This window comes from Onychostoma macrolepis, chromosome 03 (assembly GCF_012432095.1).
Source record: "Onychostoma macrolepis isolate SWU-2019 chromosome 03, ASM1243209v1, whole genome shotgun sequence".
Classification (NCBI taxonomy): Eukaryota; Metazoa; Chordata; class Actinopteri; order Cypriniformes; family Cyprinidae; genus Onychostoma; species Onychostoma macrolepis.
In genome coordinates, this window is record NC_081157.1 from 48,190,050 (window position 1) to 48,203,029 (window position 12,980).

Genomic DNA, 12,980 nt, shown 5'->3' on the forward strand with positions numbered 1-12,980 from the left:
CATCATTACTCAAAGCTAATATAGATGACGGTTATATCTATATAGACCTTGGAAAAAGAGGTACAAAATAAAAATAAAAAAATAATTTCGATGAGCATAAAAAGCTTCACATTTACAGTGTAATGTCTATTTATTCAAATAATGTTACAATGTCATGCGTTAAATACATATTATATGCAATAAAGGTAATAAAAAAGAACAATGCCATTCATTTGTAAGGCCGTGTCACAGAGGGATGTGACGGGCCTGACGGTTGGCCACTTTAAACTGCTATTACTCAGCCTGCTAGCATGCTAGCATAAAAACTGTTAACATGCAATCAAGGAATTTCAGTAACCTTTTTAGACATGTTTTGGATTTAAAACATGTTCATTATTTTCTGGGATGTTTTATCGTGACAGGGCCTGACCCTCCTCAAAAAAACATACAAAAACAAGCTTAAAAAAAAAAAAAAATTATAAAAAAAAAAAAAAAACACTACAGAACTCATCCTTTATCAGTGTCAGCTTCACCTCAGTCAAATGATGTCATTTCTTCTGAGTCATACCCCTTAAAGGCTTATTGCACACATTTTATGTTGAGTTTTATGTAAACGTGACAGGACTGACCGAAAACATGGGGACAGTTGTAAAATAGCATTTATTTCTAGAATTTATGTTTAATTTCATGTTTTTAATCAATTGATGTGAATGATAACAACTTAAACTTGTTATTGATGGAGATTTTTTTTCTATAAAACTATGAAAGCTGTAGGTCTACTTTGGCTGAGAACAGGACAAAGACGGGATTTGTAATTTTCAAAAGTGCTTTTAATAAAGAAAAAAATATCTGAGAACCTAATGAATGACATATTCCTTTACAGAACAACTCACAGAAATCAACCATCAGTCAGTTTTAGACATTTTTTGGATGAAATACTTTTTATTCACTGTAAGAAGTCAATGACAGATAATGTACGTTTCTGGTAGAATGTCATTACAAATCAGTTTCATTTGTTAACATAGCCGTTCGAGGAAGGCTTTATGACGCTTCCGGTTCACAGTGAGACTCGCACTGACTGCAATTCCCCTCACCGTCCGCGTTTTGATTGGGTGAATGCAAGGAACGTGATTATCATGAGCACAACGTCCAGCTAGGCAAGAACACATGCAATCTACCTTCTTTCACTATTATACTGATTATACTACCAGTGGTTTGTGTGTAATGTATGTGACATTTATTTATTTTTTTTGTATGACATTAAAATTCCTTTTAGAATAATTGTACATAAATACGTTAAGCAAACAAATGAGGTTATTTCTGAGTACATTTTATACACCTTTTATACATATACTTAACCGCAGACATGGAAATGATGTACAGAATGTGGTATGGTACAAAAATTTTGAGCATCCCTTATTCTGTCTCTTATTTTCCTGTAAAGAATCACTTATAAATTGTCCCTTATTTTCTTTTATGGCATCCCTAGTTAAATTGTGTGGATTTTTAACTACTGTTTTAACTACTTGGACTGTAATGAATTACTTTTTAAATAAAATGAGCAAAACACTCTTTGTGGTGAAAGGAGCATTGCAATAATACGATATTGAGGTTTACTACTGAGCAATTTTAACATTCACAACATGCAAACAAGTTATTAAAAACAATCAACAGGTAGTAAGAAACACAAGAAAGCTGGATGAACACAGTTAGTTTGTAGATACTGCACTTTGCTTTTGCAATAGTATATTAGTTGTGAAAGATCATCCAAAGGCAGAGTGCAGTATGTGCATTTTGGTGGTCAAAGGTCACATCAGTGGTCATGTGGTCAACATGTTTGACTGGCTGATGTAAAAACTTTAAAGGCATTTTTCTCAGTTTCAGTGTTTGCGTAGTTACTACACTTTGCCTTTGTAGGGCAGCATAGGCCCCCCTGACTGGTTCTTGGTCCCCCCTGTGCCAACCCATTTTTAAAAAAAAAATAGAATATGGGCACTTCAAGAGTAATCAATGCAGAAGTACAGACACTGTATGTTTTATCGGGAGATTTAAACAATACATTTGACAGTCAAAGAAGACAGTCCAATTTCAACAAAAAAAGACTAAATTTCACACATTTTTCAATATTCAGTTTCAGCTCTTACACTACAGCCATGCCCAATGCCCATCTGATGATAACTCTTAACCCTTTCAGTGAAGAGTTTAAAATATTCTAGCGGTCCCCCCAGAGTGAGTTTTTTTAAGGCGGCCGTTATTTTAGAACGTTTGCCCTTTCTGTTTCCATGGCGACACATCATGATTGTCCCGTGACACCGCGGCCACAATAACACTGTATGACAGATGGATCGCTTTTGTTTAGTTTTTCCTTTTTTATTTAATATATTCACAAACTTGCTTACCATGTCATGAACAATCTGATATTCTGATTCACAAATATGTGTAAATGAGTGTGTTTTGTCGTTTAAACACCTTTATAAATTATCTTGATCTGTAACGTGAGATGGGCGCCGTCATGTTTGTTCGCGCCGCAGTTCAGAGAGTTCTGTCAGTCTGATTTACAGCATGTGAATTCATCAATTTCTCCCGAAATACATGCAAGTAAGTGGCTGGTGAACTGGGAGAAGAATAGAGTGAACTTTATAGTTACTTACACTGTGTATCTGATATGAATAAAACACATCGGCAAATAAAATTTGAATGGATTGTTATTGTTGCTTCCATAGACATCTGTATGTATTTTACAAGCTATAAATGTATTGTTTTACTAGTACTTATGTGTACTTAAATGTCTGAAACCTAAAATATGCAATATGCAGGAAAATCTAAATAAAAGCGATCCATGTCATACAGAGCTATTGTGGCTGCGTTGTGTCACATGACAAGCATGACGCGTCGCCATGGAAACAATATGGCTTAAATAATGGTCACCTAAAAAAAGGCCTCACTCTGGGGCCTCAGCTAGTAGGTTTGTTGTAATCTCACATTTGAAAGGGGTTAGACGACACAGTTTCAGTCTTGAGTGTTTATTCACCCCAAACAAAGCACAGAGAGGCTGAGTGAATGTGGTCTGGACTCTGTGGATGAGGCTCATTGTGTCTGAGACGCTGTAGAAGGACAAAATCCCTGCGCTGTGATCCACATACACTCCTATTCTACAGCTGGACGCCACAGGAAGTTCAGTCACAAAGTTATTGTGCCAGAGTGAGCAACTGTCTGGAGAGCAGAACAAACTCCAGGACTGATTATTAAGCCCAGCTAAAATCTCAGGTTCCTGTCCTTTCCTTCTGATACTCTTATATGCCACAGCTACAGAGACTCCTAATCTCCCACGACTGCAACTCCACTCCACCTCCCAGTAACAGCGTCCAGTCACACTCTCTCTACACAATGCATTGGCCCAACAATCAAATCTGTCTGGATGATCAGGATAACGCTGGTGTTTGTCAGCATAAGTGATCACTGTGTTTCCTTCAGACAGACGGAGCCAATTATTCACTGAGTTTGGGTCCAGAGTCAACAGACGGTAATCTGATGAAGATAAATGTACATCGTTCTTCCATCATTCATAACACATTAGCTGGGTCTATTATTTTATAATGATAAAGTTGGACTTTTTTAATGTATCTCTAAATGGTGAAATCATCAATGAAACCTTCATAATGAAATGAAGTAGAATTTAATTTAGGGCTGCAACAAGTCTAAATACTGTGTGCAATAATAATAATAATAATAATAATAATAATTTAAACTAATTATTTAACAGGCTAAACCTTTACAGTTGTTCATGTTAAAATAATACTTGTGTTAAAGGTGTGAAATATAAAACCAACAATCCACATTTGTTCTATAAAAATTCTCTATCTGAATGACATGCACAAACATACTGTTCAAAATATCTCCTTTATCTGTGCCAAAACTATATAATGCATGCAACTAATCCATAATGAAATGTATCATTATTTTCATTTATTTGTTGCAGCCCATGTATTCTAAAAAATAAAGTTCAGTCTTGAATTGAATTATACAATTTAGTGTAAAACAAAACTCTCTCATAAGACTGGAATTTATACAATATATGGGTTAATTATTTATAGTAACTTACATTGTAGGAACTTTCTTCTGGTGTGATATTCAGGAGCAAGAATGACCTGGACGGTTGTCACTATGGACACCAAAACACATTTGCAGATTAAATCTCACATTGAAAGTACAACTTTAAACTTCCTTTTATTTATTTAATGAATGATGCTTAACTAATTTCTGAGAATGATTTGCTATTTACTTGTTCCAGATTTCTTTTCTGTCTCTTCTTTGCAGAACTGCAGTCTGAGTTGAGATACTGATTTCACTACAGCATCAAAGGTCTGATAAGAACTGCCAGTAAAGCCATCCGAAAGACACTGAAAGACCAACAGCAAATCCTACAGACACAAAGACAAAAACACAAACTCTCTGTAATCCCAAAAAACTTGTTAAAATACTCAGTGTTTGAGAAGATCCCTATTACCTGGAGAAAACGAACATGATGCCGTGTTTCTGAAAGCAGCTTCATCTCCATGTTTCTCCTCTTCAGATCATTGATCTTCTTCAGTCGCGCCAATCTTTCTTCAGCTCGACTCACTGCAGCTCTTTCCTGATCTCTGATCAGCTGCTTCACCTCAGAGCAACGTTTCTCAATGGAGCGGATGAGTTCAGCGAAGATCCTCTCACTGTCCTCCACTGCTGTCTGTGCAGAGCGCTGTTAAACACACATACAATCACACAGTGCCTTTAGTAAAACTATAAAAGCTTCAGCACTGGAGGAGAGTCCAAACTGAGACTCAAACTTTTCTTCTTCTCCAAACTCACCTTATGAGACGCCACAGCCCCTCTCAGCTCCTGACGATCTTTCTCTCTCGGCTGGATAATCTTTCTCTGGTTCTTCTCCAGATGACTCTGCAGAAAACAAAACTATGATTAAATCCACACTACCATTCAAAAGTTTGGGCACACCAAAGCTGCTTTTATTTGATTAGATTAAAAAATCAAAAAAAAAAAAAACCCCAAAAAACTGTAGTATTATGAAATATGGTTAAATTAATAATATCATATAAATTAATAACTACTTTCATTTTCTATCAAAGCACTGATTACATCAGTTTCTCTGGTTGAGAGAAAAAAAAAAGAAGTCACACAACAAATAAGGAGAAATGACATTAACTGCAACTCATGGGATCCAGTAAGGAGCAGTTTACCTGTTTCTCAGTTATTGCTGTTGCAGTTGATACAGTGTCATGATTTTTGTGTTCATCCACCAAACACAGCATACAGACACACTGCTGGTCAGTACGGCAGTAAATTTCCAGCATTTTATCATGTTGAAGGCAGATCATCTCCTGCAGTCGTCCAGTGGCATCTATCAGATTGTGTTTTTTACCTCTGAAGAGATTCTCATGGTGTTGAAGGTGATTTTGACAGTAAGAGCTTCGACACTCCAGACATGATATCACTGCTTTCTGTTTAAATCCAGTGCAGGAGTTGCACTGAACATCTCCAGGTCCAGTGTGATGAACTGCAGGACCAGCAGCTTGGAGTCTCGTCTTCTTCAGTTTTTCCACCATGTCAGCAATCACCACATTTTTACCTAAAACTGGTCTTGGCCCGAAGGTCTGTCTGCACTGAGGACATCTTATCCGATCCTCCTCGTCCCAGCAGTCTGTGATGCAGCGCTTACAGTAACTGTGTCCACAGGGAATTGTCACTGGCTCCTTCAGGAGATCCAGACACACTGGACATTTCAACTGGTCCTCTTCCATTGAAATGTTGCCTTCTGCCATTTCACTGTATTTTTGACTTGATTTGACGCAGACAACGTGATTAATATTCATGAGCCCAACAGCCGGACAGGCTTTAGCGTGACAGAAAAGCCGGTGATAATACAGAGACAAGACGTGATAAAGAAAGAAGAGTGTTCATTGATTATAAAGTTAATGCTGTTCAAAATTTTGTTTAACATCTAGCGAGTTTTTAATTTCAGACCTATTTAAAACACTTAGTAAAGAATAATCTCTCAAGCACAACTATTCAATATGATAATAATAGATCATGTGCTTTTAAAATGTCAATTCATACATGGATGGCGCATTTCAGTTAATAAAAATGCTTTTAAAGGGTGGTTGATTGCGATTTCACTTTTTTAACATTAGTGTGTAATGTTGCTGTTTGAGCATAAACAATATCTGCAAAGTTACGAAGTTGAAAGTTCAATGCAAACGGAGATATTGTCTTTTAAAATTATGGCAGTTTTTTTGTTCTGCGCCTTTTCTCGCACACTGCTCCGACGCCGATTCAACATGTCGAATCGGCCGAAAAAAAGCAGACGAGGACCAACTTCAGCTGACGGCGCGGAACACACTGAGAAAACTTAGTCGGCCGACGAACAAAAACTGCCCGACGGCCAAACGTTGGCTTGGTGTGTACCGGGCTTTAGACGCGTTCTAGGCACGAATCTAGCGTATCACACACACTGGGCCAGCTAACCAATCTGAGCCCATCGCGTATTTCTGAGGGAGGGCTTGATAAAAGCAGTAAATGATCAGCGCGTTTATCAGAGAAGGGACAGAGTGGTTTGGAATAAAGGTAAATTATGTGAAAAATAATGAATTTTTTTTCGTTGTTGTTGTTTTTTTTTTTGCTGTTTTTTAAATGAAGCATTAGCACATGTTAGACTGCACCCCACAAATGCAATCAATTCTAGAAAAAAATAAAAACAGTCAACCACCCCTTTACATTTTTTGATTTCTTAAAAATTACTGATTGATGTTTCCTAAAATTCAATTAAATTCAACTCAAGTTTATTTGTGTAGCGCATTTCATGATACAAATCGTTGCAAAGCAGCTTTACAAAAAATAAATAAAAGTTTAGCTGTTGCTTAATATCAAAATATGACATCCAATATTCACAAGGCATTGATATTATTTAAAATGATTTAAAATCGTCATCTTGTGAAGAGAGGCTGATCGTATTGTTGCATTTCTTTGTAGGGAAATTAAACGACCCTATAAATACACAAACAGAGCAGGCACCCCAGATAGCACACGTAGGGTGAAGTCAGCAAAATTTTGGTAAACTGTGTGTTAAATACAAATAAATCTATTCTACCAACTATTTATTTCAAAGTCTCTTGTATCTCCCATGTTTTTATTTATTTATTTATTTTTTTTAAGAATATTGGTTGCTGTTTTAAACATACAAACATTCAAAAATGTTAAGCACTCTTTTTTTCCCCCCCTTCGGGGTCTTTCAGGTAAAGTGGGACACACATTTTCATCTAGTCCGTGCTTATAAAATACTATTTCCTACAGCAGGACATTGTACAAATAATCTTTTGCAATATAAACTCTTCAGAATTTAAAAGAATAACTTCATAAAAATAGACATACAAGTGGATTTTGCTATTGACTGTGTACTCATAATACCTAACGCTTTAAAATAACGAATTAAAACACTTCAACAGAAGCATACATTTAAACAATTATTAAAGCACTCCAACAGAAGTACAAATGTAAGCATTTAAAACACTCCAACAGAACGACAAAAACAGAATTGAATCACTTAAACAGAAATACAGTGCAGTGTAAAAATGCCACGATTTCATCTATGATGTGCCTGTGTGTGTGTACTGTAAGTGTTTGTCCAACTGCATGCTTAAGTGTGTGTGACGCATGCTTTCATATTTGTGTGTTTATGTATGTGTGCTTTAGCTGAATGCTACTGTCCCAATTTATCTAACATATTCAGGTAAATTGGGATAGTAACAAAACTTGATTTTTTTTTTTTTTTAAATCGAACAAAGAAACTTCCACAACTTTGCATGAAATTGAACGATCGCATGAACACATGTAATACAAATGAATATTATCCATTGAAATACTGTTCATATTAGAATTTAAACCTTAACAATTTTAATAGACTTCAACTATGTATGGGCACTTAACATGTACTTTCTCAGACCTTCCATGCCCATATGATTTACGTTTGACTAATCAAATGTTGACATTCAAATGAAGTACTGTTATTACAACATTTCAAGACCACCCCATTCTTAACAATATATAAAAAAGGAGCACAACACCAAAAACGTATTTGTCCCATTTTAGCTGATGTCCCTCTTTTGCTGACTTCACCCTACGTCTTGTTTTATGGTGCATAAACACCTTCACATTATTTTTACTATTCTCAGGTTAGGTAAATATGTTGAATCGGATCTAAATTATAAGCACTCTAAAATACTTACAAATTCGGACCGAAGACTTCTTCGTGGTTTGTTCGTGCTTAGCTATAAATCAGTGCCAGGGGAGGCAGACTGTGTTATATAAATACAAGTCAATTTATTTATTACAATTAGTATCTCTAGCAGTACAAGTATTCTACAACTACTGTATACAAGTATAACATAAAGTATAAATATCAAAAAGTTCTTTGCTCAAGGCAATATCAGCGATGGTTCTGGTGCCGGAGAAGCTCTTCAGGTCCTGAAGCAGCATCTGATGTCACTGTTGTCATCGTGGGTATTTAAACTAGTGACCTCCTCAAATGAGCTCATCCAGACTGGGAACGCCCACAACATGTTTAAACGGCCTCACTCATTATCTGTTCTTTCTTCTTCCTCCAGACTGCGCTCATACAGCAGCCCATCACCTTCTGGTAAGCACTCTGCTGTCTTGCTCTTTCTATTAGCTTACATGTTTCTTCCTACTCTATTCTCTTAATAAACCACATTACCAATAAAAAGCATGGTTCCACTTTATATTAGGTGGCCTTAACTACTATGTACTTACATTTAAATTAATAATTTGGTACAATGCACTTACTGTGTACATGCATGTTCTTACATTGTACTTATATATTTTTTTTAAATACATATATGTAATTACATCTGTAATTAAGTTCTGTAATTACATATTTATAATTACACTGTTGACCCATCCCTTACACCTACCCAGACCACCAAACCTGTCCCTAACCTCACCCGTATCCCACCTCAATAGCAGCAGAAGTGTTTTGCAATACAATATGAACACAATAAGTACATTGTACTTATTTTTTTTTATGTAAGTACATAGTAGTTAAGGCCACCTAATATAAAGTGTGACCAAAAACATTAATAGCAAACAGTGTCTTGTCTCTTTCTTAAAAAACACATTCTTAATAAAAGCTTTTAAACAACAAAGTGTGGTCTTTTTCTTCTCTCTTTGATCCTGAATTCAACTCAGCCGCTTCTGTACACACATGTATATAACTCTGCAACGCTCTCCACCCTAACACTCACAGTATTATTAAGTTTAGTGTAAGACATGTGTAAGATATAAATGTTACATTCAATGGGTCTCATTCATGAAACACGAATCTTTTGTAAAGCCGTTCTGACGTAAACTTTCGAATTCATGAAAATGTTCGTATTTTCAAAATGTTAGTTGGTATGAAAATAAATGTACACCTGCTCCCTACCAGGTGTAAATGGTGCGTAAAACGTTCTGTGTTCTCTTTGGCAAACCGATGACACAGAAGTTGATTTGCCCCTGCCCTGTTTTTTTGATGAAGCGCTTGTCACTGTGTCACAGGTGGCAGGACCGTGCACAGATCTTTTGAGGGGCATGTGCTGAAACTGAAAAAAAGGCACCCCCCACCTCCCTCTTTTTTTTTTTTTTTTTTGGGTCACATCTTAATGACAAATGATATAGCACAAAATAATAGTCTCAAAAGCTTTAGATTTATTCACTATTAATAACCATATTAATAATATAGTTTGAAAAATATATATTTTTAGCTATTCTGTTTGGTTTTATAAGCTAATTTGTATTATTTGGATAACATGTTTATGTATATCATTGAGAAGAGGGGAAGGTGAAGCAATGAGTCAAGTATTTTTGCCAAACTATTTTGAAATGTAATTTAAATAATTATGTCCAACACAATTCCAGTCAAAATAGGAGATTAAGAAACTATAGCCAGACTGTCACTATAGCATATACAACATGTATCCGCACACATACAGAATATATACAGAATATTACATTCTGCATGATAAAATATAAAGATTTCACAGTGTTCTGATTCTGTATTTTTATTACTAAAACATTACTTAAAACCATGTTTTACTATGTTTATACATGTGAAGACGAGTGGAGAGAATATAAATTATCTAGCTAGCGAATACGTGCATACAGCGTAAACACGAACCATGCGACCATATAATATGATTAAATGTTAATAAATTAAGTGTTTCAGCAATAATAAGTCAAAGAAGATTTTTTTTTTAAATATACCTAGGTGACTAGGACCACTCAAATGCAGTTACGGGGTTTTTGAGCAGCGAATGTGTGCAAATGTGCATTGTGACATCGCATTACGTTTTCATCAACAGGTTACAAAGTTTGTTGTAGCTACTGTATATGGGCGCTCAGTTTTTCCTGTTGCAAAATACATTAGGCCAAAATCTCATATTATAAAAGAGATGAAATGTCACTGCATGCACAGGCTATTAAAGTGTATTGGCTATGACTAGATGGCATGCTAGCCCTCTCCGGTCATACATGCCTCAGACCTCAAATACATAAAATATGAGCATTTATAGACATAGTTACTGTATGGTTCTTGCGTAAAGAAAACGCTGTACTTATTCAAACAACAAGATCTTTATTTACCCTTGCAAGACTTACGAGATTTTACTGACAGTTTGAGCGGATCCAACAAGATTTAGTCACAAGCTCTTTTTAATACCTCTCACTGGCTAAATATTTGTAAAACAGGCAGACAAACGGAAAGGTTGACCAATAGCATTAATTTTTGAAAAAAAAAAAAAAAACACGCCACCAAAAAAAGTGCACCTCAGAGTGGAAGGGAAAAAGGGCATGTGATCTGCACAGGTTGAGCCCTAACTGTGCACCTGCCTGACAGGTGGGACAAATAGTGACCAATCAAATCAGACGTTTACACAGCGTTTGTGAATCCGGAGGAGAGTTTTCGGGAAGGTGTATTTTACGTGCAAATTACTCAGAATTTACTCCTATATTTATGCAAGTTTCATAATAAAATATGAGTAAATTCAACGAAACAAAACAAAACAATACCTATGCAGCAGTAATGTAATTGCCTGAGGTAACAAAGTAATATTGTAATAGGCTATTATTATAGTATATTAAATAAATGCATCAAACAATGAGGCAGGGTAATTGTATTCTTATGCACATCACTACATCCCCTTTATGCAATTAATCGGACTTAAAGGGATGGTTCACCCAAAAATAAAAATGTTATATTTATCTGCTTGCCCCAAGGACATCCAAAATGTAGGTGACTTTGTTTCTTCAGTAGAACACAAACAAAGATTTTTAACTCAAACCGTTGCAGTCTGTCAGTCATATAATGTCAGTCAATGGTACTCACAGCTTTGAGAAGAAAAAAAAAAAAAAACACCTGTTGTTGTGTGTTTATTATCAGCTGAAAATGGTTGTGCTGCTTCATTTTTTTTTTTTTTGTGGAAACCGTAATATATTTTTCATAATTCTTTGATGAACAAAATTCAAATGAATGTGAAATTATATATATATATATTTTTTTTTTGTAACAATGTAAAACCCTTACTAAAAATCTTACTTATGTCAGCATTTTAGGCAGTTGTGTAGTGTGCACTTTCAATTAGTTTATTGTGAAATGACTCCTCTGTCATCTGATAAGCATGGGCTTCGTTTCCCAAACACATCCTGAGCCTAAGCTGATCACAGCGACCAGTGGTGGCCAGAGGCGGACAAAGTACACAACTCCATACTTGAGTGAAAGTACAGATCCTGCTGGTCAAATATTACTCCACTACAAGTGAAAATTGTAAAGGCAGATTTTTACTTATTCGACATCAAAGCAAAAATGTCAAAAATGCTGTCTAATCGCTCTCGCAGTACTTTGATGTCATACTCAGAACGATCTGTGCAGTGCTGCTTCAAGTCCAACACCTGTGTTTTATTAGGAAACACAAAGCAGTTCTTGGCTTTATAGGTAATATTTTCACTATATATAAACACAATTTAGCAAAATCAGAACATATTTTCTCTAATATATACACCACATTATTAACTTCTTATTGAATTGTTGTAAATAAATATCACATTTGCAACTGGTCAGTGTTAAAGAAAATGCTGGGAATTCACTTCATGTAGCCCTACAAGACTGATTACTGATAAACGGTCTGAAAAAAATTGAGAAAGTGCTTGAAAGTCAGCTTAAGAAAATATATACTTACAAAGCCAAAGATGCTCGGTGCTGTGGAGGCTTTGGGGCGCAGCAGCTACTGACACAAAAACAAAGGGGAGAAAAAGAAAAAGCATCACTCAATATAAGTCAGATAATACATGTAATACATAATACATGATGATCAATTACAACAATCGGGTGACAGTCTGTTAAAAAGAAAGAGAAAAAAAGAATAAATATTTTCATTATTGATAGGCTTGCAAGTCTTCTGTCTCTCGCTCGCTCTCTCACATACATTGAGAGAAAGTGTTGCGCGCTCTCTCTCTGAAAAATCTGTGAGACAACACAAAATATTATTAATGATAATTGTAAAATGAAATATACATATATACATATATATATTAAAGGCGATTTTCTCAATATTGTGATTTTTTTGCACTCTCAGATTCCAGATTTTCAAATAGTTGTATCTCAGCCAAATATTGTCCGATCCTAACAAACCATACATCAATGGAAAGCAGCTTTCAGATGATGTATAAATCTCAATTTCGAAAAATTTACATTTAAGACACTTGGTTTTGTGGTCCAGGGTCACATATATAATATTTAAATAATCGGTAGGCTACTTTAGAAAGGAAAATTTAAAAAATGAAAAAGAGAAATTAGTTTGAACCTGTTGTTTTTTTGAAAATGGCTAATATTGGGATGCATTTCAAGTGGTCTGGCCCCTTTTATTGAAAAAGCAGTTTGGGCAAATGATGTTCTACGGAAA

General features: G+C 35.5%; 2 protein-coding genes across 3 annotated transcripts in view; both read right to left on the bottom strand.

Moving 5' to 3' along the window:
* Positions 1-917: 917 nt before the first annotated feature.
* LOC131537320 (tripartite motif-containing protein 16-like protein) lies at positions 918-6,838 on the bottom strand. The gene is made up of 6 exons (XM_058770656.1): positions 5,214-6,838; positions 4,828-4,914; positions 4,487-4,717; positions 4,262-4,400; positions 4,082-4,141; positions 918-3,507 (listed from the first exon to the last, which is right to left on the bottom strand). Exons 1-6 carry the CDS (start codon positions 5,844-5,846, stop codon positions 2,921-2,923), a joined length of 1,737 nt encoding a protein of 578 aa, XP_058626639.1. The 5' UTR covers positions 5,847-6,838; the 3' UTR covers positions 918-2,920.
* Positions 6,839-11,539: 4,701 nt separating this feature from the next.
* Positions 11,540-12,980, bottom strand: part of LOC131537328 (zinc finger protein 501-like) — a 29,502-nt gene continuing 28,061 nt past the window's right edge. Inside the window, exons 3-4 of one of the 2 annotated variants that reach the window (XR_009270249.1) lie at positions 12,258-12,305; positions 11,540-11,970 (exon numbers count right to left, since the gene is read on the bottom strand). The gene's annotated coding sequence lies outside the window, so the exon portion shown is untranslated. The remainder of the gene's footprint in view (positions 11,971-12,257; positions 12,306-12,980) is intronic. The other variant, XR_009270248.1, reaches the window with a different exon arrangement.

What these genes read in the sequence shown, in the direction of transcription:
- LOC131537320 (XM_058770656.1), bottom strand. Translation starts at nt 5,846, where the DNA reads ATGAATATTAATCACGTTGTCTGCGTCAAATCAAGTCAAAAATACAGT. An exon ending in AGAAAAGAAATCTGGAACAA is followed by an intron (nt 4,142 to 4,261) that starts GTAAATAGCAAA and finishes TGGTGTCCATAG; the next exon opens with TGACAACCGTCCAGGTCATT. An exon ending in CAGAAGAAAGTTCCTACAAT is followed by an intron (nt 3,508 to 4,081) that starts GTAAGTTACTAT and finishes TATCTTCATCAG; the next exon opens with ATTACCGTCTGTTGACTCTG.